Source organism: Numenius arquata, chromosome 14, assembly GCF_964106895.1.
Source record: "Numenius arquata chromosome 14, bNumArq3.hap1.1, whole genome shotgun sequence".
NCBI lineage: Eukaryota > Metazoa > Chordata > Aves > Charadriiformes > Scolopacidae > Numenius > Numenius arquata.
In genome coordinates, this window is record NC_133589.1 from 9193960 (window position 1) to 9217328 (window position 23369).

At 40.3% G+C, this 23369-nt stretch overlaps 2 protein-coding genes across 2 annotated transcripts in view; one reads left to right on the forward strand and one right to left on the reverse strand.

Annotated features, from left to right (window-relative positions):
- The first annotated feature begins 49 nt into the window (after positions 1-49).
- On the forward strand, positions 50-11060 carry KNOP1 (lysine rich nucleolar protein 1). The gene is made up of 5 exons (XM_074158581.1): positions 50-85; positions 1127-2552; positions 6265-6333; positions 6846-6923; positions 9295-11060. The coding sequence occupies exons 2-5, from the start codon at positions 1128-1130 to the stop codon at positions 9604-9606; spliced, it is 1884 nt and encodes a 627-aa protein (XP_074014682.1). The 5' UTR covers positions 50-85; position 1127; the 3' UTR covers positions 9607-11060.
- A 944-nt stretch (positions 11061-12004) lies between these two features.
- VPS35L (VPS35 endosomal protein sorting factor like) overlaps positions 12005-23369 on the reverse strand; it is a 53863-nt gene continuing 42498 nt past the window's right edge. Inside the window, exons 28-31 of the mRNA XM_074158582.1 lie at positions 22332-22497; positions 20397-20515; positions 13259-13405; positions 12005-12721 (exon numbers count right to left, since the gene is read on the reverse strand). Of these exons, the coding sequence (XP_074014683.1) occupies positions 12623-12721; positions 13259-13405; positions 20397-20515; positions 22332-22497 (531 nt within the window). The 3' untranslated portion in view covers positions 12005-12622. The remainder of the gene's footprint in view (positions 12722-13258; positions 13406-20396; positions 20516-22331; positions 22498-23369) is intronic.

Genomic DNA, 23369 nt, shown 5'->3' on the forward strand with positions numbered 1-23369 from the left:
CCAGTCCCCGGCGCGGGGCGGGCGCGGCCGCGTTCCCCTTCCGGGTCGGCGCGGGGCGGCGGGCGCTGCACGTGGGCGGCGGCAGGTAAGCGGCGGGGCCGGGTCGGAGCGGGCCGCCTCAGGCCGGTGCTGCCCGGCGGAGAGGGGCGGTGACGGGGCGCTCCCATCTAACGGGGGAAGAAGCGGAGCGGGATGTGGGGTTCCCTTTCCCCGCCCCCGCCTCGCCGGGTGGGTGCCCCGAAATTGGGTTCGGTCGGCGGGGGGGCGGCCCCTCCGCCGGCCTGGGCGGCCCTGTGCCCGGCTCAACCCCGCACAGACCGGCAGCGAGGGCAGGAGGAGCGGGCGGCCCTCACACAGGTCTGCTGGTTGTTTGAACCCCGACGTGGCTGCAGATACACCCATAGTATGGCTTACCTGGACTTTTTTAAAAGGATTTTAATAGGGTGCCTTACAAGAGGCACGTAAAGAAATCCCGTGGATTAGTTACTGATTAAGAGATGGGAAACCATGTAAAAACAGATTTCTCAGCAAAGGCAGGAACTGTCACCGGGTCCCAAAGGCCTCTCTGCTGTAACTTGCTTGTAGGCTTAAATGTCCCCGGAAAGGATGCGGATAGCAAGGAGGAGAAACCGCAAACAAGCAAATTCAAGGTAATGACTAAGGTGCCTTGAAAGGGTCTTGTAGTGCTAAGTAGTCAGTGAACTGAAGTTCAGTGTTAAGTGAAAAGTCATACATACATGGAAACCCACCTTAACTATACTTACCGGTCTATATACGTGTATATGTCTTGTCATTCAGGAAAGAGAAGGTAGATATTTGTGTCAAAATGTCATGCTTGGCAGATGTCAAAAAGATGTCAAAAACAGAAAGTTACAAACTAACTAGGACAGCAATAAAGAACAAGACAAAAGAATCGCCTCCTCACCACTCCAGTTGACTGGCTTTTCAGAGCTGCCCTGCAGTTTTGGTTCCCTCCCGTCACAGAAAGCAGATTGTGAAACGGGGAAAAGAGTGCTGGGGACAATGCGAGATATAGGATGGTTTCAGAATAAAGGAAGACCAAATAGACTAGGACTTGCGTCATCTTGTTGAAGCAGTGCGCTAACATCTTCATTTCATTTTTTAGAATGATAAAAAAGAAAAAGAGAAAAGTTCTTGTGGAACCTGTACAGGAAAAGAAAAAGGTGAAAAGTAGTAGGAGCCATATTATCATTAAAATTGAGGAAGATGTTCAAACTGTCATTAAAACTGAGGGTGACAACCAGCTTGAGACAAAAACAAAGGTAAGGAAAAAGGAAAATTTAATAGAAGATAACTGTATAGATCAATTAGAACTGAAAAAGAAGAAGAAGAAAAACAAGAAAAAGAAAGTTGACTCTGAATTACTGGAAGAAGCACATTCAGAAAGCTTTGTGAATGTAGGCGGCCATCTGGATTCAGAAGCTCAAGAAGAAATTAAAATTTTCAAAAAGAAGAAAAAAAAAGTTCAACGTCATTCCTGCTTATCATTGGAGAATAATGAGAGTAATGATGCAGAGCTTTCAAATCATCATACAGATGGTACCAAGGAAAATGAATTTGCTTTTAAAAAAAGTAGAAAAAATACTGCTTTGAATTTGGAATTGGATGATGAAGTAACTAAGAAAAAAAAGGAAGTACCTAAGAAAAAAAAGAAGAAAGCCAATTTTTCTTTTTCATTAGAGGACATCCAGGACAGTGAACATAAACAGTCTGAAAAAGTTCATAAAAAACCACACAAATACATTTCAGAAGAAAAAGCTTTTACTGGCGAAAACCATGGAACAGATATTATCCAGAATGATGGGGAGAATTATGTGAGAAGAAAGAAGAGGAAGAAAAAGAAAGATAAGTCCAGCTCCTTTTTACCACTAGCAGATACTCAGGACAACATCTATGAAGTTCCTGACAGCCCCATTGCATTAAGTGACTTCAGCAAAAGGCAAAGAAAGAATTTCCAGGAAACCGCATTCATAAATAGAGGGGAAGAGGACATGACTGAGAACTCTAAAAGTATCAGAGAGACCAAGAGGAAGAAGAAGAGAAGCAAAGATGTTTCTTCCTTAACATGTGAAGATGACCAAGGCTACAGTCACAGAGCTCCTGATAAGCGTCCCCCTGTACAGCAAGAAGTTGAGTCTGAAGAAAAAGAGCTTTCTGGAAAAAAATCCAGGAAGCATATCAAGGATAATAATGAAGTAATTGAGAAGAAAAAGAAAAAGAAGATTCAGAAAGAGGAGGAGGAAACAACATATTCAAAAGTTTCTTTAAGCAATGACAGTGCATCTAAAAGCCAAAAAATAATTCTACTAGAAAGCAGTAAAAAGAACAAAGAGAGTGAAATGAAGCGAGCTGAATGTGTCACGGGGGTTGTTGTAGATAGGGTATTATGCACGAATAATCATATGCTCTGTGACAAAAAAAGGAAAAAAAGAAAAAAAGAAGTACCACAGGACTCTGCTGAAGAACCAGGTTCAGAAGCAAATACAAAAAAGAAAAAGATCAAAAGAGAAGACATGGGAAATAAGGCACTGGTAAGTTGTAAAGAAGAGTGTATCTTTGTGCCCTCCTGCTGAGGCATTGAAAGCTTTCTAGGCAGGCAGTTTCCTGTTTGGCTGGCTGTTCTGCCTGTTCAGACCCGTAGGTTACATTTTGGTTTTTGAGAAGCAGGATCAGCTGAGCTGTTGATTTCAGCATGTAGTAGTTGAGAAACATGGGTAAGTATTTTTAATGCCTACTGCTGCAGTCTTCTAGTGTTTCAATTGTGAAAATGTAAAATGTGTAAATCACATATTAGAACAAACAGCAAGTATTGGCACAAAAAGAAAACTAGTATGTACAGTCAGATGTCCTTCTGTCCCTTTTTAAGTTGCTCTTAGCAAAGTAGCAACACTCCTATAAAACAGGATTTTAATACTACGTCATTTAAGGTGAGCAGGTTGCTAACACTGGCAGCACGAGTGCATCTCATTGTGTTTGTTAGACTTTTCCTCAAGCTTTTGCTGCTGTTGCTGCTGAAATTGCGTAGTGTTAGAAACAAGGGGGAAACTTAGCCAAAACCTGTTGTCTAACTTGGACAAAACTTTAGAGAAACTAAGAATCACAAGTGCAGACTAGGCCTTGAGCACAGCTGTATAAATTCTGACAGAAAAATACTAGAGAACAACCTAAACACAAATTCTTAATTAAAAAAAACCAAACAACCGTGCAAGAAAATAGATAGAGCTGTGTAAATTGTAACTGAAGGCAACTGGAATTGTATCCAGGGTGACTGTTAGAGGAAATCCCATGCCGGAGCCTTGCAGTACTGCCGTTGCTGAGGTGAAGCAAACGTGGAGAGGAACTGGTGAAAGATTTGAAATACAGAGGTTTCTTCTTTGATTTTTTTTTTTTCCCAAAAAATTAGTCTATTAAGATCTGGTTTATTGCTTTAGCTTTTTTTTTTTTTAAAAAAACTTTCTTCTTTCATCTGCCTAGGGTCATATTTTAAAGCTACTTAAGTGCCTAAAGTTAGTACCTACATGCCTAACCTCTGTTGTTGTGGTTGGGAATTAAGCTGCGAGAAGCTCAGAAATTCAGTAGGTATCTATCTGTATTTTTAGGTGCTTATGCAACTTTGAAAAGAGCGCATTGCAGGTCATTAGGAGCTTGTTATTTTTTTTTCATAGGTAATGGGAAACTACACTCCAGTTGTTTTTTATCAAGAACTTGGAACGCTTGGCTTGTTTAAAAGTCATGCACTAGCTAATGAAGCATCATTGAAGGTTTTTGTAAACTAGGGCCATAGTGCTACCTGCCTCTCAAACACGCTTCGGGGAGTTACGAGTGTTGTGAGTGTTATGCACTCACATACACAGTTTCTTCATGTTCTGTGGAAACCTGGCAGCTTTCTGGGGTCTAATGCTAATAATTAAATATAGATTTATATAAGCAGGTTCTTCAGCCTTTGTGGAGACCCAGATACAGGCATTTTCCCCAAAGATTTGTATTGGGAGTGTGTATGCGCATCTGTCATGAGGTGAGCAAATGCTTGGGGCTTTTTACTGAGGTTTCTCCTTTTGACCTTTCAAAGGACAAGCTGGTTTTGTTGCTGGGATATATTTTCTAATTAAATTGACATTGTCTTTTTGAGACTCTTAGACATTATTTGGACTCTTGCAGCTGCTCACATTCTGTAGAGACAAGATGAGCCTAACAACAAGAAGTAAACCTGCATGAGGGTGATGACCAATTACAATGGAAAACACAGCAAATACTTTGCAAACAATTGAGGAGCAGGGCATAGGGTGATGCATGTTTTGTTTCTCTTCCCCATATTCAGCTCTGTCCTTTAATAATAAAAACCACTTCAGAGAAATTCTCCTGAAGATTGAAAAGTTTGGGTAAATCAGTCCTAGAGAAATCTAGTTCCTGCCAGGCCAAAAGACACTGCTGTAATAAATAGCTGGTAACCTGGACTTCATTTTACTGTGCCATTTTCTAGTCTCTAGTGTGTCACGCACATGATGCATGCCTTCAAAAATCCTCTGTTGGGCTTCTGCAGCAAGCAAAAGAGTAAGTTTTTAAAGACAATGTGGAGTGATACCCACTTAATATCATTTTCCCCACTGCATGCCATTGCAGTCAGCTTGGGCAGAGTGAGGAGGAGTGAGGACTCGGTTTACTTCTTTGCAGTTGTTTGCTTGCAGAGAGCATAATCCTACCATGTGTGACTGTGCTGCCCTTCTATGACGCTGGGGGAAGGCTGGCACACCTCCAGAGAGGGGTGATTTTTGCCACGCAGTAGCCGTCAGCCAGTCATCCACGGCTGTGAACCAGCAGGGAAGGGGGTGCCCCCTTCCTCCTTCCTCATCTGCCACTTGACCTTCCAGCTAAAAAAAAAAAAAATACATTGCAGCTGTTTGCAGAATCCTGTCACAACAGTTTTCCTGCTTGTTTTAAGAGATCTGAAAAGACAGTACCAGGCCATCTAGAAATAAACTGGGGCTTGTTCCTAGGTTTTGGCTTTTTTCTTTTCATCCAAGAGAATGAGCTCTCCTCATTGTAGACTGTTCTCACATTTTTAATGGTGTGTGTACTTGTGTGTGTGTGTGTGAAATCAATGTATAAAAGGTAGCTTTGGAAAAGGAGGTAAATTATTCATGGCTTTAAATAAACCTGCAAACTCTCAAAAAAGTAACAGCAGCTTCTGCTGACAGAGGTACGTTACAAATCTTTTCCTTGTCTTCTTAGTGTTCCCTGGCTATTTCATGCTTGGATTATTATGGTAGCTGTATCAATAGATCTTCACTTTGGCCACTTTTTCCAGGCTGGTCTAAAGCTTATGGCTCTAATTTACCACTATCCTGGACTTACTACTTATCCTGTTACACTGGATGCTCAAAAATTTTATCCTTATTACAAATTTGGAAAAGAAAGGCTGAGAGCAATGATCTAGAAACGCCAGTCAATGGGAGCAGAAGCTGCTGAAGGGCTGCAGTTGGTGGCAGAGTTATCGGTGTCTGGCTGCCTATGGACTCTCCCACTGATTTATCTCTTGCCCCTCCATCCCTGCCGGAGCTGCTCTGTCTCCTCACATCAGCTCCCTGGTCCTTGCTTTCCTCTGTGGAACTAACATGCTGTTTGCTGCCATTGTAGGAGACACTTTATGTACGTGTCATGCCTCTCCCTGTGCTCTTTCCAGACTGGAAGCTTCTTGGGGACCATCATCTATTCTGCATTTATACAAGATGGAGCTCAATGCAGCTGCCTCTCGATTGTTTGGGTTTTGTTTTTGTTTTTTTTTTTGAAGTGGCTAGTGGGATCAACAAGCCTCAAGCTTGTCCTGTGCCTTCGGAGGGGCCATTATCTTACCACCAAATTTTTAATTTTTTTTTTAACTTTCACTCTGTCCCTTTTTTCAGGTATAAATTTAAACTTTTATAAAACAGTTTCACTGGAAGTGACCTTGTCTGCAAATGTTACTGTATGTGCAAGTGATGTTGGCAGGTCCCTTTTAATGTGTGAATTTAAAAAAATTCTTTTATCCTCTTTGTTAAAAAAGGGTATCTTCCTTGGGGAGAAAGTCTCTCCATAGACATACACAGGCTTAACTGGCATTTCCAGCTTAGATCTGACTATTTATTGCTCCAGAACAGTACTACTGTATTGCTTAGTGTTTTTACTACTATCATGACCAGAGCTGTGTAAATTCTAATTAACCAGAATGAATAAAAATACTCATACAAGCCTTTTCCTGTTTTACAGGAACACGAAGATGATGTAACTATTGTGCAGGAAAAAAAAGGAAACTGTGATGAAATTAACATAGACAAGGTATGCTTTGTCTTAATTGTCTTAAGATTTAAAGCAAGTCAGCATTTAATGTATGGATAGAATTTGTAACAAAAAACCTGCTTTGTTGCTTGCCTGTGCCAAGATTTCCCTGAACAGAGCTCTGCTTAAAATGTGCTTTACCTTCCATGGGTTAAGTCCAAAACGTACAACTCCAGGCTTATTAGAAGCTTCTAAGTAGCTTATTAGGTTATATACGGGTTTCTTTGCCTCTCATCAATGTTGGCAGTTTCAGTGTAGCTGTTACCTGCAGTTAGAAGATTAAACTAGCAATCAACTAGATTGATACAGCAAAATGTTCGTTTAAAATACCACTAGAAAAATCACAGTTCTTGTGTTGAGTGTGTAAAAGGATCACATGTAACTTTTTAATTATCCTTGCAAAACTCTGAATATAACTAATTATTTTATTCTTCCCTTTCCATTATGAATTAAATTAACTGTCATTTAACACACAGAAGATAGTGTCTTGTGCTGTTTTTTCTGCGTGCTAGGTGAGGCGGCAGGCTCTGCAAGAAGAAATCGATAGAGAATCTGGCAAAACTAAGGGTTTCAGTCCCAAAGTGGAACGGGTATGTATGAACTTAGACCTTGATCTGATGGAAATATTGTGTCCCAGAGCAAGTTCCTGAAAAAGGCACTGCAGTCTTTTTTGTATGTGGCTCAGGTACATGGCTTGGCACAACAGCCTTCCTTCTTACTGTAAATTTAAGGTCATGCTATATAACGAGTCAGTACAATCCCAGAAGAGTCTGGGAGCTGACCAGTGAACTCCAGCAGCAGTTGGCATTTTACAGAGTTCTAATTCCCTCAAAAACAAAATTTTCTCTGGTTCCCCCGGAGAATGAGCCACGACAAATTGCTACAGAAGCATTTTCTGCTTAGTGTGAAATATAAATAATTCTAGGCTGTGGATATAGCAGTCCCTGAATTGTCTGGAAGACTGCAGACATTCAGAAACAGGGGGTGCCCAAGGAAAAGTAGAAGGGGATGACAACAGATAATACACGTGGGTGATATTTACAGTCAGTCCTCTCCTAACTTCTACTTCCTTCCTTCACCTCTTTGAAAGGTGATTCTTTATTCTTTGCTTTTGCATCCTCCTCAGCCTGCCTCCTGACAGGTTTGCAGTCAGGTAGTGGGAGCTGCTGCAGTGCTGTTTAGCAGGGGTAGTAAGATTGAGGAGGAGAGAAAGCTTTACTTGTAATTCAGGATTCTTGGTTGTTTTGCAAGACTGCCAGATGCCTAGAAAGTTGGAATATACCTCAAACAAATGCCAGAAACAACTCCTGTCGGTTTTCACATAGCGGGAGGCAGACTGCAGTAGCTCTGGAACTGCATCTATCTAATAGTCTCTGAAGTCATTTAGAGAAATGACATCCTTGGCAGGGGATCTCTGTTCTTTGGTGCTGATCTCTCTCTGTTTAGTCCTATGCAGCAGAATAGAAACTATGAAAACTAATTCATCAGCTTCACAAAGAGTGAGCTGAAAATGCTGCTGCAAGAGTTGTGTATAGTGCCTGCCAGCAATTCACTTAAAAAAAAATTACAGGGTTTGACAAGCCATAATTATTTTTGCATCTGTGCAGCTCTCTCCCATTCCAAAGGGGGGACGCATATGCGTGTACATGTGCACGCGTCTGTGTCACAGACCTGGGCTTAAACAGCAACCTCGTATTTTTACCTTGTCTTTGAGCAAGGTAAAAATACTAAGGTATTATAGATAGCTTTCTTTTAACGGCAGGTATTCTGGCCTGTGATTGACAGTGAACAATACTCCAGCCTTGCATTTTTTTAACTTAAAAAAACCTGCTACAGCTTGCCTGCAATATTGCGTAGCATGCTGTGTGTTATGTTGGCTGTCTAGTGGAGAACGACTGTTTCATGCAAGCTACAACTGTTCAGTTGGAAGGATTTCAGGCTGACATAAACACACCACTAAACTCGTATTTTTTCCTTTGATGTAGCCAGCTCAGTCTGTTTAATTAACGATCAAACATTCCTCTATTTAATATCACCCCCCATTTTAAAGAAAAAATTGGGAGTAGCAGTCCTGCCAGAAATAGTTACAAATAACTGCACAGCTCCTACCTATAGCTCAGGAGTCAAATAAGATCCATAGATAATGAAGCCTTTCTTAGGTAAGCCAAGTTCATAAACTTTGTAAATCCTATGATGTATCTTGGGTTGTCCAGAAACAGCCAAATTCTGATTTTACTTGGACATTACCTCTATTCTCAGAAAATAGCCAGTATCTGCAGACAAAAATCCTGGAGTGAACTAGTTCAAAGAATCCAGTGAAAGGCAGAGTTAAGGAATGGCAAAATGCGAGGGAGGGCAGGCTTTAAGAGTCCTATATTTAGACGTGTTGGATAAGGGTATGCTCTCGGTTTTTGCCCCCTTGCAGTATTAGTGGTAATTAGTGGGATGAGAATGCAAGTATTACTTAAAGCATATGCACCAGATTGAACACTGTCTCTAAAACTAATATAACAAAACACTGCTGAAAACAACAGCTACCTAACTAGGCAGTGGGAAAATAAACGTTAACAGTGCAAAGTGATGGAGTGAAAGAGGATTAAGTCTGACAGTTGCCTCGGAATAAGAGGTCGGGTAATGTCTGGCTCTTTGAGCTAGGTAAATATTACCCAGAGAGCACAGAAGTCAAGATTCCTAAAGACAGAGGGAAAGGAGATTCTAAAAGTGCATTAAACCCTGTCTCCAGGTTAAATGAGCTGAAATGCTAATGAAGATGCACTCGTGCAGGGTGATGTCATTCTTTTACCACGTCCTTTGAGAGGTACTGCCCATGGAACGACTGCTTCCCAGCTTTGGCAGCCCCGTCACGTTTCTGTAGCTGGTTCTGTTCTCGCACAGCCAGAGATTGCCTTCCTTGGTCTTGCTATTGTTTAGTTTTAGCGTTAACCTGGTTTTGCTTCACAGGGTACAAAGTTCGGCCAGTGGAGTACAGCTGCTTTTCAAAGTTCTGAGGAAGAAATGAAGTTTTTTAGACTGATGGGTGGCTTTAAAAAGGGCGCTGTGCCCATCCAAAATCTCTCAGCGACTACAAACAAACCAAACATGGCTCTGAACAGGGAAGGGGAGGAGAAGTTACAGCAGGCTCTGAAGATGGAATTTGATAAAGCAATGGACTTGAAGCAACATAGAGGAATTGGTCTTGGATTTCAACCTGCTGCCAACAAAAAAGTATACATAGACAAATATACAACTAGATCTATAAAATTTGAAGATTAAAACTCTGAAGTAATAAAAAGAATGAAAATTCAACAGGCAAATTTATTTTCACTTTCCACATCTTTTTACTTGAAATAAAATACAAAATGTTTAAGAAATTTGAGGTACTTCTAGTACAAGTTTTTAACTGCATACGCCAGATGGGCCCTCACTTCAGCTAAACAGTAAGTTTTGGAAACCTTTACAATGTTTTCTACAAGGCAAGAGATGGTGTCCTTCAAACATTGGAGATATATGGGCAATGCCTGCAACAAGTTGAAACATAATAATTTTTTTAAAAAATACTGATTTCATAAATTTCTTTTGAGCTACATCATAGTGATTCAAAAGGATTTTAGTGTTCTGTAAAGTCTTCACATTTTTCACTCAGTGAGTGATAAAAAGTGATGGATGCCTGCTATAGTGTAATAGTGGCCGACTTGCAGGGGAACCTCACTCCCCAGAATTAGGTTAGTGTCTCTCCTTACCCACCTCATTGTTTTTCTGCCCAGTGCCTTATCCTTTCTGATAAGCTCTTGCCAACTGATCTACTATATTTCTAGCTCTTTTAAGGCAACCTCAATTTCCACAGTAGTCTTTTCCGGTGGACTGCTCCACCTGAAACCAGCTGCCTCCAACTGAAAGTATACTTAACAAAACAGCAGTTGGTTCTGGTGCATTTTGGGCAACTCCTGAGGGGAAGTGAAAATTATGCAGAGGCTCCAGCTTAAGGGCTTGCCCTGAATCCATTCCCATACCTAGGAAGAGGAGATGCTGAACCACTTCCTGCAGGATCTGAACTTGTCTTTGAGGAAACCATCTCCTTAAGTGTCATGTAAAACCAGTACTACCTCAGGGTGAGGCTGTTTTACACCAGTGCTCTCAAAGCTCAGCAATAGGCTTCAGCTGTTGCTTTACTTAAATTAGTGACTTCATTCAGGAGGAGAGGGACAGCGTGTACAGCTTTCTGCTGCAGAGCCAATCTTGGATGGGTAGTGACTGGTCTTGCACTGCCACTGATGATGATGCTGAAGGTGATACTGGTCCTTACCTTGCCTGTGGATAAGGATTCACTTTCTCATCTAGAACTGCATAATGCATACTGGTGTGTTGCTCAACTATAGCTTTGTGGGTGGCCTGGCACCTTGCTCTTGATAATACTGTGCACATGAAAATGTCATAGTTTGAGAAACAAGATCCATACCTGGGGAAAAACCGTCAGCTTTTTTCAAGCAGTCAAACTTGGTCTGGCCTGAATAGTTGCTATATACAGAAGAAAGAGGAAGTCTATAATAAGTAGAGTGCTTTAACTAAAATTACTTTTGCTCAGACATGGAAGTAAGCCAAAAGTTTATTAGAGGGGTTATGTTAGCTTCTATGTTAGATGTTTAGAGTTTGCTCCTGATAACTATCCAGAGCTTTCTGCCTGTCCTTGAGCTATTTTTGCACTAATAAAAACAGTAGTAAAACATTTGAAAACATTTCTCATGGCGGTCTTGCATCAAGAAAGAAACCAAAGTTACACTATGCTCAAAAGACAACAGGCAAAAATTGGTGCCTGCACGGGGCAGAGGAAGGGTCGGGACCTTTGTAACCCTCCTGTAAGAGTTTCCATTTGATAGAATCTGGAAGGACTCCGCACTGGTTTTAGAGCAGGACATTTGCCCTCAGAGAGCAATTTCTGCCGTACCACAGCCGCTTGGTGTGACCCACTTGGAGGTTTAGAGAGCTCAGAGTTTAATCCCACTTACCCAGTTTGTGGTTTTTTTTTCCAAGCCCAACAGGAAGAATCATCAAAGTGCTGCTGAGAGTTGTTTTGTGCAGCTGCAGCAAGAAGGAAAGCTACATTACAGTGGGACACGATAACGTGCAGTACGATCATTTCATTGTCTGTGCACACTTTATACAGAATTATTTAAGGAAAGTCAGTATAATTAAAATACCTATGTACTAAAGGTTGGAAAGGTTCTGTATCAAGTCGATACCACTTCATCATTATCTTGTATTCCTGCAATTTTACTCTGCTTACATGTAAGTCTGTACCAGGACCAAAGGGTCTTGTATCAATTCTTTACCACCTTAACACAAAATACATATTTTAGATTTATTATCAGCTTGCTAACTCCTTAAGTATATGATTCTAACAAAATTGATTGCTTGTTTAGCCTTAACAAAATAAAACGTTTTTCTGCAAAAATATATCTTAATATCCATATAAGGATTTAGCTCATTAAAATACTTACCGCTAAGCAAAAGCAGCAGTAGATGCAAGGTCTCAACATGGTTCCTTACTCCTTACCGTGGGACAGAAGTGGGGAGAGTGAAATTTATTAGGTGTAATAGCAGCACATGTAACTAAATTCCCTGAGGGTAAGGTGATGAATTTGTATACGCAAAAACTCCCCCAGAACAAACGGATGAACTGCAAATTGTTTTATTCAGTGATACAGTGTACTTAGCGAATATAGAGTACTTTGCATACATTTCCATTTTCCTTTGCAGACAGCATTTAAAGGTTCCTTCCATTTTACAAAACACCATTGAGCTAAAATGAAAGCATAAACATGTCTGTGAAAATGTATTGTAGAAATCAGAACAGTAAGACCCCGGGCATTTTTCTCTTTTACTGGAACTGACCAAACAAATGTTGGCAGCGTCCCAAAGCAGAAAGATGACTGAGTAGCATTATTATATTGAAATGCTGCTTTCTATACAGAAGAAAGACTATTCTGCAAGTGGGATGAAGTTTGGAGGCTGCGACTTGATCCGTACAGATTATCTTCTTCCTTTGTTGCTAAAATGACAACAGATTAGATCTGGAAAGGCTTTTGCAACTGTAGAGGTTCAAAATACTCTTTACTGAAACAGAAATTCAGGTTAAATTATTGCACAGAACAGTTTTACCTTCGTCGAAGTAAATCTGTCACACTACGTAAAATAAAAATACACTCAGCTCCTCCAGGCAAAATCTAAATCAGTGATTTCTGGCCTCAGCTACATGCTCCCTTATACAGATGGCTGTGGAAAAGAGGCAGCATCAGGTCCTGGACTGCAGAGGCAGCCGAAGGGCCAAGTCTGTGAAGTGACTCGTTTCAGGTTGTTTGCTTCGCCTCTTGATGTATTCTAGCGTTTTCACCTGGGTGTGAAACAAAAGATATTTTGAGATTTTTAGTGTCTTTGTCTTATTTCATAGGCCATCATTTAATCTATGTCAAGGTATTTCAATAGACACTCTCGTGATTTTCCTTAAATATCACATTTCTTACTCCAAAGCTTGTTATCACGTCTATCTTTAAGTCTTAAAGGCCCTGGAATATCCACTTTCCAAGCTTACACCATGCTGTTCCTCAAAAAAAATGCTGTATTTCTCTTAAAAGAGTTTCTATACTGAAAAGAAGTTAAAGCACCCAACATCTCCAAGTTCTTTAATGTGTAAAATACATTGAAAAGTGCTAGAAAAATTCAGACCACTTGAATTAGGAGAAGCTGCTCATTCATGAAGAAGCATTTAAAAATAAGTTGGTTTTTAAAGGTCATTTAATTTTATTTTTATAAGAGAGCAACTTGTAAAGAGATTAGGTTTATTCAGATCAAGAAAATGTTACCTTTTCCCAAACGAGGAGCCAAAAAAGATCTTAAGAAGTCAAATTTGTCTGCATTGTATTTTCCTTACCATAGTCTTGGTGTCAGCAAAGCCATGTTTCTGAGCAAGGTTCCAGAGATTGACTGAAAGCTGGTTGAGTTTGTTGTTCCGTAGATCTCCATGAGCTAAAATAGTGTTAAAGAAATACAGTGCCAACTGGCTCTGTCGCTTTAGGGTCTATAATGAAAAAAAATTCCTGTATTACCATATAATCATCCCAGAACATCCAGCATAACCTCTCTGGGTTCTCTGAAGTCTTAGAAGTGCAAGGGGCAGATACTCGTTCTGTAATACCCAGCACTAATTACGGACACAATAACACGGGCATAATTTCCATGTTCCATTCAAAATGCAACAAGTAGTGATAATCATGAATCAACCTAAGTTGCTGTAAATAAAGTAATTACACAAGACTCCTACATCTCATACCACTTTGGCACAGCACGGTATGTAGCTCTGACACATTTTTAACTCAAGACTCCCTACAATTGCATAGAAATCACCCTCCCACCAACCAACTTTGCACTTGCATCACCATGGCTATATATTTTTTAGAGAGACCACAATCATCAATCTAGATTAACGCAACTTCAGGCTTTTTCCAGCAGTCTATTCTAATTTCATTTATTTAATCAAAGACATTTTTCCCTGCTATTCTTCCACTGAAATTTTGGCGATACCAACACATTTGCACCGTATTTGCAGCTACGCTCCTTAAAATTGCTGAGGAGAGACCTTGAGAAAGACCCTGCCCTTCGGCCTCTGCGGAACGGTTCTGGGGCACAGACAATCCTGTGCTAAGCTTACGGGCTACTACCACCCTGATTTGGGGTGAATGAAAAACACAAGTAATTAAAATGCTATTGCAAATTCTGCCTACTACAAAATAAGTTTTAAAAGGCCAAGAGCACCAATTATTATTGGATGCCTCTGAGAGGCATATTTGTTTATACTGCTTTGCTGCAGCTGTCCTTTGGTTTTTGCTCAAGACAGACCACTGATAAAAGCGCAGCTCCATTCCACACAGAAACCACAGCAGCAGAGCAGTAGCTAGACCAAAACTGTCAGCCGAGCACCTCGATTAATGAACTCACCAGTTCACTTCAGCCCTCTCAGTTCATTCCATGTTAGGGTAGGTAATATACAGCGCTCAGATATGAAGTTACAAGAAAGAGGCAGAGGTTGGGGTATGGGGAGTGCAGGGATCTCTGTGACCTGTGCTCTCCTGACATGATACCAAAGCAGCCATCCAGCCTCTGTCCTTTCCCTAAGGGACTGAAAGTAAATTAATTTCCCTTCTCACTGCCAGCAGAAGAGAGGTCAGATGCTATTAATCAAAGAAATGGCACACACTGAGTTATCAGTCCTCCAGATAAATATGGAAAAGAGAGCCATGCCATTAAAGAATTGGCTAACTAGAAAAGAGCACACAAGCACGCCCCAAACAAGGAGCATCAGACAGCTACTGTACGTGTGCGACACACACAGTACATTTGTACACGCAGAACAAATGTGACCCATCAGAAACTGCACACACACACACTCATGCATATACAACGCCCAGAGCTGCTCAAGGCCCCAGGGAAAGTTCCCTAAGCACTAAATTAATTACATGAAACAACCAAGAAGACAGCTCTTCCTGTAACAGTTATCTACGTTAGCAATTTCCATCCCAAGAGCTCCAAAACCTGTTTACAGGCTAACACTACAACCATCGTTTGGGAGCACTGAACTGTACTCTCTACCAGATAGAGAAACACAATTGAACAGTCTACTCCAGCAGCAGTAACACAAAGAGCAGAAATACAACTAAAGGAAACAATAAAAGGGAAAGTAGTTATGCTTAAATGCTTGAGTATTACTGTAGTATTTCTTTTGTAGAACTAACATCCTTCAGGGATAAACAGATATAGGATACAGTCAGTTAGTCCACATTTTGCCACATTATTCACCAGACATAGAGCCTGCCACCGGCCACATCACCATGTATCATCCTGCATTAGCAAAATAAGGGGTTACCTATTATTTTTTTCCCATTGATCATCTAATGCCTGCGTGTCTTCTGCTGAATACAAACTTCAAAGAGGTTCCTGGGAATTGCTCGGAGGTTTCCTCACAAGAAGTGGGGCAGTTAAATTATTGGGCAGAATGCAGAAGCATCAGTACTCCAATCTAAATATCAACTAGCGAGGTTTTCCAGGCAGTATCAATGCAAATATAAAATCCATTCTTGAAAATAAGGATGACATTTTGACTAATTTGAAACACATGTACTTCAAAAAGAATCAAACTTCAAAAAGGATCTAGAAACACATTGAAGAGCTGGAAGGATGCAACGCACACTAACTCTCATTGTATTGGGGTAGGTATAACAGGCTGCATTTTGGCATCTTCTCATCAGTTACAGTTACACAATGTGAAGTGAAGGGAGAGGCAGGCTCAGGTATGGGTAAATCCCACCACATCTGAAAACGAGCAAGAAGAGTCAGACAAGGCCTCACATGATGCTGAACAGGAGTGTTTGTGTAACATGGCACCGACCTCCAGCTTGAGGGAGACATCTCTGCCAGCAAGCTGCCACGTCTGCTGACATAACAGACTGAACTGTGGGTGGCACTCCTACTCGCAGGACATGTACACAGGCAGCAAGGAGAAAGCAACAGCTCAGCTATTTGGCAACATCATACTCCACAGGACTAGCAATTCCCACACCAAAAAGAATTGCCAGCCTTCAAGGCAGTGCATTTTCCATAATCTTTGGAATAATGCTGATGACAGTGAAACAAATAACAAACTACATCACCCCAGAACATGACCCCCTTGTGTCCTAGCCCCTCCAAAGTGCAGAGCAATGTCCAAATTTCATATAGCGCAACAGAAAAAAACCCAGGATCTTTCATGCAATGGACCATGTAACTTTGTATTTCACAAAATTCTGGCCAGCAATTCAAATATTCATTCCTGTCTTTCAGTGACTTTTGCCGGACACCTACGTCATAAGGATACCTTGAGCCTTCTGTTAGAAAAGCGTTTAGATACGTTGCTCCTCTGAAGGTGCCAGTAGCCTGCTGCTGCTCCCATGCACAGCTTTCAAACAACTGGCTCTGACACTTGTGGCAGCACAACCTTGGCATGGGCTGTAGGGCTCCTCCAAGGTACTAAGACTATCAGTCTAAGCCGAGTCTCTGTGCTGACAGAGCATCTGTTTGCTAGCATTACCTGAACTATCTAGCCCAAAATTAATTCCAGGACTACTGTGATGCTGGTGGTTTGATCCTCGCGATACAAATCTAGGTATTCCTAAAGAAAGCCATGACAGGCAGCCTTGCGTTCCCTTAAAAGCTCTCACCTGAAGCCCTTTGGGAATCTTTTAACATCTGTTAGCCCACTGGAAAAAATCACTAACTGCATGGGGCAAACAGATTCTCAACTCCCTCATTACACAACTGTCTTAACATGGGATAAATGAAGAACCTAGCACCAATGGCAGCTGATACGAGTTCGTTCATAATAAAAGGAAATAATGATTTAAGAAAACACCAAGAATTCATATAGCACACACGAAGACGCATATCCCTTATTTCACCCCTCCTCTAGCACACTGAGATGGTCAGAAGAGAAAATGCTTTCTTTTGTATATAATCCTTGAAAGAGCAGTCCAGAACCTCCTTCTACGGTACTCAGAGTCTCAGTGACACCTTCTGCTGGCTCAGGGTGCAGTATCACACCTCTTCGCTAAGACAGGCTGAAATATTTTACTCCTAGCTCTATACTGGCACCATCTCTAGGTTCATCTCTATTTCAAAGTCCTTAATCTATTTTATAGCTTCCAATATTCATAGTGCTGCTCCCATCAGTTTGATTTACTTCTAAAATTAACCCAAGAAAGATGTGCTCCATGTTGAACCTATGGTTCATGGAGGACCAGACCCTACTTTGCAAAGCCATACTCAGCAATCCTGCTGTAGGCCATTACCAGAATCCCAATTTATTTATTTTGGTTTCTACCATTTAACAAGTATCTTACAAACATGCAGAAACAATGCTCCAAATCAACCTATTTCTAGCCTTGAAACTCCACCAGCGCGCCAGAGATCATGGCGTAATAGAAGGATTAATATGGGAGTCAGGACTCTCCAACTCTGAGCCAAAGAAGTGCAGTTGACGTGCTCCCCACCAGCCACAGCTCCTCATCGCAACGCACCCATCCTCTTGCTGAGCCATCAGCAGGCAAACGTGCCAAAAGAGGCACCTCCTCCACCTGCAATGTCTTCTAGAAACTGCAGCAGGTAAATTCTCTTGCCTCCCTCCTCCCAAAGAGGAACAAAATGTTTAACCACCTTTAGAAAATCTTGGCCAAGGACACAAAATTCTTCAGGATGCTTAACCTCATCTCAATTTAAAACATACCCACAAACAGTGAATTATCTCCAGCTCTGCTTCTAGTTTAAACACACGTGAAATCAACTGAAGTTTTTATAAGTATATATAAAATAAAAAATCAGTTGTGCTGATAGGAGAAGTTTCAAAAGCATACCTAGGAATTGCTTTCTACTGCTCCATTTTTGATGCTTCCAGTATCTAGTGGTACATGGGAAGACTGCCATCCTAACATGGCGCTGCCAAGGACACAACAACACGCTCTGAATTTCACTGAATTTCACTGAATTTTTTTTTAGAGTTGGAAGGGATCATATAGATCATCTATATGATGATCTAACAGTTTGGATTAGCTCCTAACAGTTTGGATTAAAAGTCATCTTTGAATCAAACACACTCCATCTGGACATTTATCACCAAGTAGCAAGTGGCAAGGTATTTACATTCCTAAGAAACCCAGAGCATAAGATTAGTCTTCCGCCCACACAAAGGCAGGGAGGATTCACTGATACATGCTCTGATGACCAGAAACAGCTTGAACTTCACAGAACTGTCCAGAATGGAAAATTTCCATTCAAACACATAAATGAAGCATTCTCTAATACTGTGAAAAGACCATGCTGTGTTAACGTAAGATACATTGTTCTCTTCCAAATTGCCATTTCGATGAAAGCATTGTATTCTGAGAAAAAATTATTTTCCCTTATAGCTTTTAAGGGAAATGAACCAATAAAATCACAGAATCATCAGAGGCTTGTTCATTTAAATGAGCAGCCAAGCAGATGAATAATAAAAGGTCACCAACACTGAAGCAATCCAAATACCACAGTGATTTTACGATTGGTTCTACTTTAGCACAAATGGAGGTCTCTGACAATATTCTCGTCGCCTCTATTTCCTCAGCAACAACAGCTTCCTCAAAAAACTATTCAGTTTTACAAAACAATTTTTATCTAATTCTCTCAAGGACTTTTACTCAACAGATCAAAATAAATGCTCTCCCTTTGTAAATAAGGATAGACGGAGGAGTAAATCCAAGGCCACAGAGGCAAAGGCAGGGCAAGAACCTATATCCATGCCGCTTAGCTTTAAATCCAGTTTTCTATGCAACAACTGCTTCAGTGAAATAACACAGGATCTCATTATTCAAAGTATTAAGCCTGAAAGCAGGAAAAAAAAAGTGCCTTTCAAAAACAACAGCCCTACAAGCATTCCCACCCGCATACTCCATACAGGAGTTAGATGCAAAAAATCCTTAATACACAACACGCAGTCCTGAAAATCTCTGTTAAAAATCTCCTTCCAATACCTGCTTGGACACTCTTAGCCGTGCACGAATAGTTGTTTTCTGTTGTTATTGTTCTGAAAAAGAACTGCTGTTCACTGTGGTGACGGTACAATGATGTAGAGGCATTTGAGCAAAGGATTTATTCATCTTACTTCTCTACAATTGCTCAAAGAAGGATAAACAGGACAGCAAAAGCAGAGAAAAAGCTACACTTCGCATAGTGTCCTCCAAATATGTATCACTTAATACATTCTGTATTGGGAAACACTACAGGCTGCTGTGCAAACAGGCGATCTAAAACATTCCATCCAATCATCCCCTGCCCTCCCATTTCAGCCTCCAAGCCACAAGATTTCTATCATTATGCAGCAGTTTAATAGAGGGTGGTTAGGAAGTTGTGGAGGGGTTCAATCACAGAAACGGGTACATTAGCAGAATGGTAAGTTCTCCTTATTTCAGTAATACTAAAAACATTAGTCACCTGCCTTTCACATACAATCCATTAAGCTATTTTTGATCTCTCATAGCCTCTGAACTCCAATCAAGAAATTCAATAAGCTGCCTAGAGCTTTCTATATTTTATATTGAACAAATATAACCCCGTACTAAAAACAAAGTAAAGCCAAAACACCTTTCCCCTCCCTCTGCACCTCCCTCCTGACTTCATCCTAGCAACTTTTTGGGATGGAAAATTTTTACAAATTAAAGGTGCTTTCCACTGTATTTTACCCAGTAACAGACTAAGTATGAATTCTGACTTTTCCCATTACAGAATTAGACATTTCAGGCTACCGTTAACTTCGCTGGCAATAAAATACGGTTTATTTACAGAGAACAAAAGGTGACAGCCAGGAGGAAACAATAGGAAGGATGGACATGGAACAGATTTTAAGCATAATTATACTGCAGTCAAAGGAGTGACTGTGGCACTGTCTCCAACTCTCTAGCTTAGGCCAATAATTGCAATACCAGCAACATAGAGCTCATTACAGGCAGAGAGACTCTCATAAGAAAAAAAAGTTATCCCACACTGACCATCAAATTTCCATAACCAAACTACACCAGGACTCAAGCCGGTGAATTTAAAGCTAAGCCTAACCTCATTATGCTGCTCTGCAATGATCATTCTGCACTGCAGCAGAATCACACCCTTTGGTGCAGCGCCACAATCGATACCGTGGAGTACACCAGAGCAACTTCTACTGCTTGTCGGTTCTATCAGACTACCCGTGTACAGCACACAGCTCAGCAGGTAACTTTAGCCTGCAGCTTAAAAATGTATTATAAATGCTACATGATCTCTTTCACATCATTAGGTCTTTCCACCACAAACCTGCCTACACGACTGATTCAATTTTTAACTAAAATTACCTTATTTCCCCTTGTTGTAAGGTTCCTGGAGCTTTCTAAAAGACCAGCACCTGGTCAAGAAGGCAGTCTGTTTATTAAACTCCAAAGTAATTTTGGGTTTGTATTGAACTGAGCTGAGTAAGAACATACCTCTTCTTTTCCAAGGGTTTTCAGATGATCCAGGATCTGTGCTATCACTGTTTCACACAGTTTATTAATTTCAGCCAGGAACTTGGAGTCTCCACCATACAGGGTATCATTGGAATCAACTGCAGAGATAAAATCAAGCTCAGGTCTGGCTAAAGAGCTATACATCTGTTTGCTACTGAAAACACCAGCTATTTATAGAAGACCAGACTTGGAAGTTATAAAGTGACCCTCCTCCACCAAACACAAACATAACAATCTTGTTTAAGTGCCTACCACTTGGTTGCCTACTATGTCCTCTTGATTTTAGAAACAAAACACCGAAAAGAATCTTCTAGCTTAAAGCCAGTCCTGTATTCCTGGATGCAGCCAGGTTCAAAAATACCTGCTAGACTTAAATGCAAAGCAACATACAATGTCAATTTTCACTTATTCTACAGAGACAGACTCCGTGCTCCCATCAGTTTAGAACAGCATGGCCATCATCTTTAATGGCAGCAGAACTGGGCCAAACAGGTTATGTTTTACTCAGTGAAAAAACCCAAGATTTTCAAAGGAAACTGCATTTAATTTTTTTTTTTTTCCTGAAATAAAACCTTGATTACCTCAAAGTCACAGAGAGAAATTCAGAAAGTGTATTTTCAATTTCGAAGTCCTTGAAGGATTTTTTGGAGGGAGAGAACTCTTGAAGTTTTTAGAGCTTATATAATTGTGATTTTAAACATGTGGTTTGGCCTCATTTACTTATAATGTTTTATTAAGAAGTTATAAGAAATTTGTAAGTTTAAGTGTGTTCTGGGTAAATCAGAGAACACGTAAGATAAAAAATGATCCCTTGTTCCCAAGTAAACTCAATTTTAAGAAGCTAAGGTACACGGTCAAAAACCAAACATCATCCAAATACAGGGAAAAAATTACTAGTTTATATTTCCATGCTTCTCTCCATTGAAATCTAATTAATTTAAATTTCTCCTTTGGGGATTATACAGTTATTTTTGTCATACAAAAAATGGAATGAAAGAAAAAGTAGCTAAACCACGTTTCCACAGAATTCGAACAGTATATTTACTATAGAGTAGTTGTTCAACTGACAACTCTCTTCTGTGCTGCCAACTGCAAGAGATATTTTGTCACGGTTGGTAACTCTGGTGGACTATTCACCAAAACTGCAGAATATATTCCAGCCTGCCACTTTGTGAGAGCCCTGTGCAACCAAAAAAAAAAAAAAAAGACAAACTAGCGTGGCCTCTCAGACTAACTAATCTTGCCAGTATGCTTTAAAAGACTTGATTAATACTCTACCTTAATTTAGTAACCTCTCTATGATCAGAAGGCAAACACTCAAATTTTAGAGCAATCAAAATTTTATTACAAAAAGACTACAGCCACTTTACAAAATGCAAAATCTTTAGAATTTTTTTCCTAGCTATTCTGAAGATTTTTGTAAGTTACCGCTACAGTTTCCAGAACTGAAAGTGCCTTCAAAGCAGCAAATACATCATCTAAATAATGATGACTAGGCATTACATGCTGAAAACTGGAGTTGTTAATAAATGTGAAGGAAACACCAACGTAAGTGTAAACCAAGTTGATACTTTAGACTAAAAAAAAACCAAACTCTCCATACATATAAAATTCTGTATTTTGTATTTATATTTACTTGAAAAATTCACAGCTCTAAGTATTTGCATCAACACTGCCAGGAACAAACTAAGTAAACCACTCTGCACAGATTCACTTTAGAGAACAGACTGTAATTCTGCTTGGCAGCCACCTCCTGTGATTATTTTTAAGTTACAGTATTTGGACCTGCATAGGAAAAGGATCCATTCTGTAAGATTGACTGTCATTTACCTTCATTAACTAGGAACAGTGATAACACAGTACTATAAATTGCACGGTGGAACGCAAGGATCCAGAGCCACCCTTACGTATTACCTTTATCTACATGGTAGATGTATGCTTCTTGAGCCATTGCAGACAGCAGATGCAAAACATTAGTATAAATCCTGACTTTGTCATCACTGTTATCCTCCCAAGTATAATCCTGGATCACATTTAGTAATCCTCGCACAAGAAACAACACTCCTTGTTCTGGATGGTCCTACAGGAAAGAAAAGAGATAAATCAAAAACAACACAACAACCCCAAAAAGAAAAATGGGATTATTTGTGGTCACTCAGGGGTTTAGAGTCACAATATTAGCTCTAGAAAAGCAAAAACTACTATATAATTAAAACTGACAACTACTTTTCTGAAGTGTGCTTCCAGCAAATCCTTTCAAAAATTTGTTCCAGTTTCCTTGATGTTTCCAGGCCTGTTTGACCCATAATTGTAAAGTTGATCTAGGCAGCCTCCACAGACAAACGCTGAAATGCTTTGTTTTCTAGTCATGGGGACTAGTACAAAATTAATTGTCAGTTTCTTAACAGCTAAGCCTCTAAAATTAAACACACTGGGTAGGATTCTTTTTATTAGAAGAATGTCAGTAAGCCATAGAAACAAGTATATTACTCATGTAATTATGAGTTTCAGAAGAACACCTACACTGGGAAGTCAAAGTTACAGACAATCAACAATCTTTTAATATGAAAGGAATATAATTATAAAGACATTTGCTTTACATAAGCTATGAATTTTTGCAAGCAGTTTTAAGACTGCATCCAGCTTATTTGAAGCTGGCAGTTGATGCAATGATACCAACATACATAGGACAAATCAGAGCCCACTGGGGACATTTCCTTCTGATCATGTATCCTGTACAGTATATAGGAGAAAAAAATTATGAAAGCTAATTTCTGAATCCTGGTTATTTCACTGCAACTTTTTCTTCATTACTGAATCTGAGAGGCCAAATCTCCCTCCTTCAATCATCCCTTAATGATCTGAGGCATTTCTCTGAGGAGCATCCAGTTCTGACATAGCCTTCCTCCAAAGTCTGTCTTCTGCAGTCAGTGGACAGCAGTGACACATCAC

Coding starts and splice junctions, on each gene's coding strand:
- KNOP1 (XM_074158581.1), top strand. CDS start 1,128: ATGATAAAAAAGAAAAAGAGAAAAGTTCTTGTGGAACCTGTACAGGAA. Junction 6,334..6,845: donor ATGAAATTAACATAGACAAG/GTATGCTTTGTC, acceptor TCTGCGTGCTAG/GTGAGGCGGCAGGCTCTGCA. Junction 6,924..9,294: donor TCAGTCCCAAAGTGGAACGG/GTATGTATGAAC, acceptor TTTGCTTCACAG/GGTACAAAGTTCGGCCAGTG.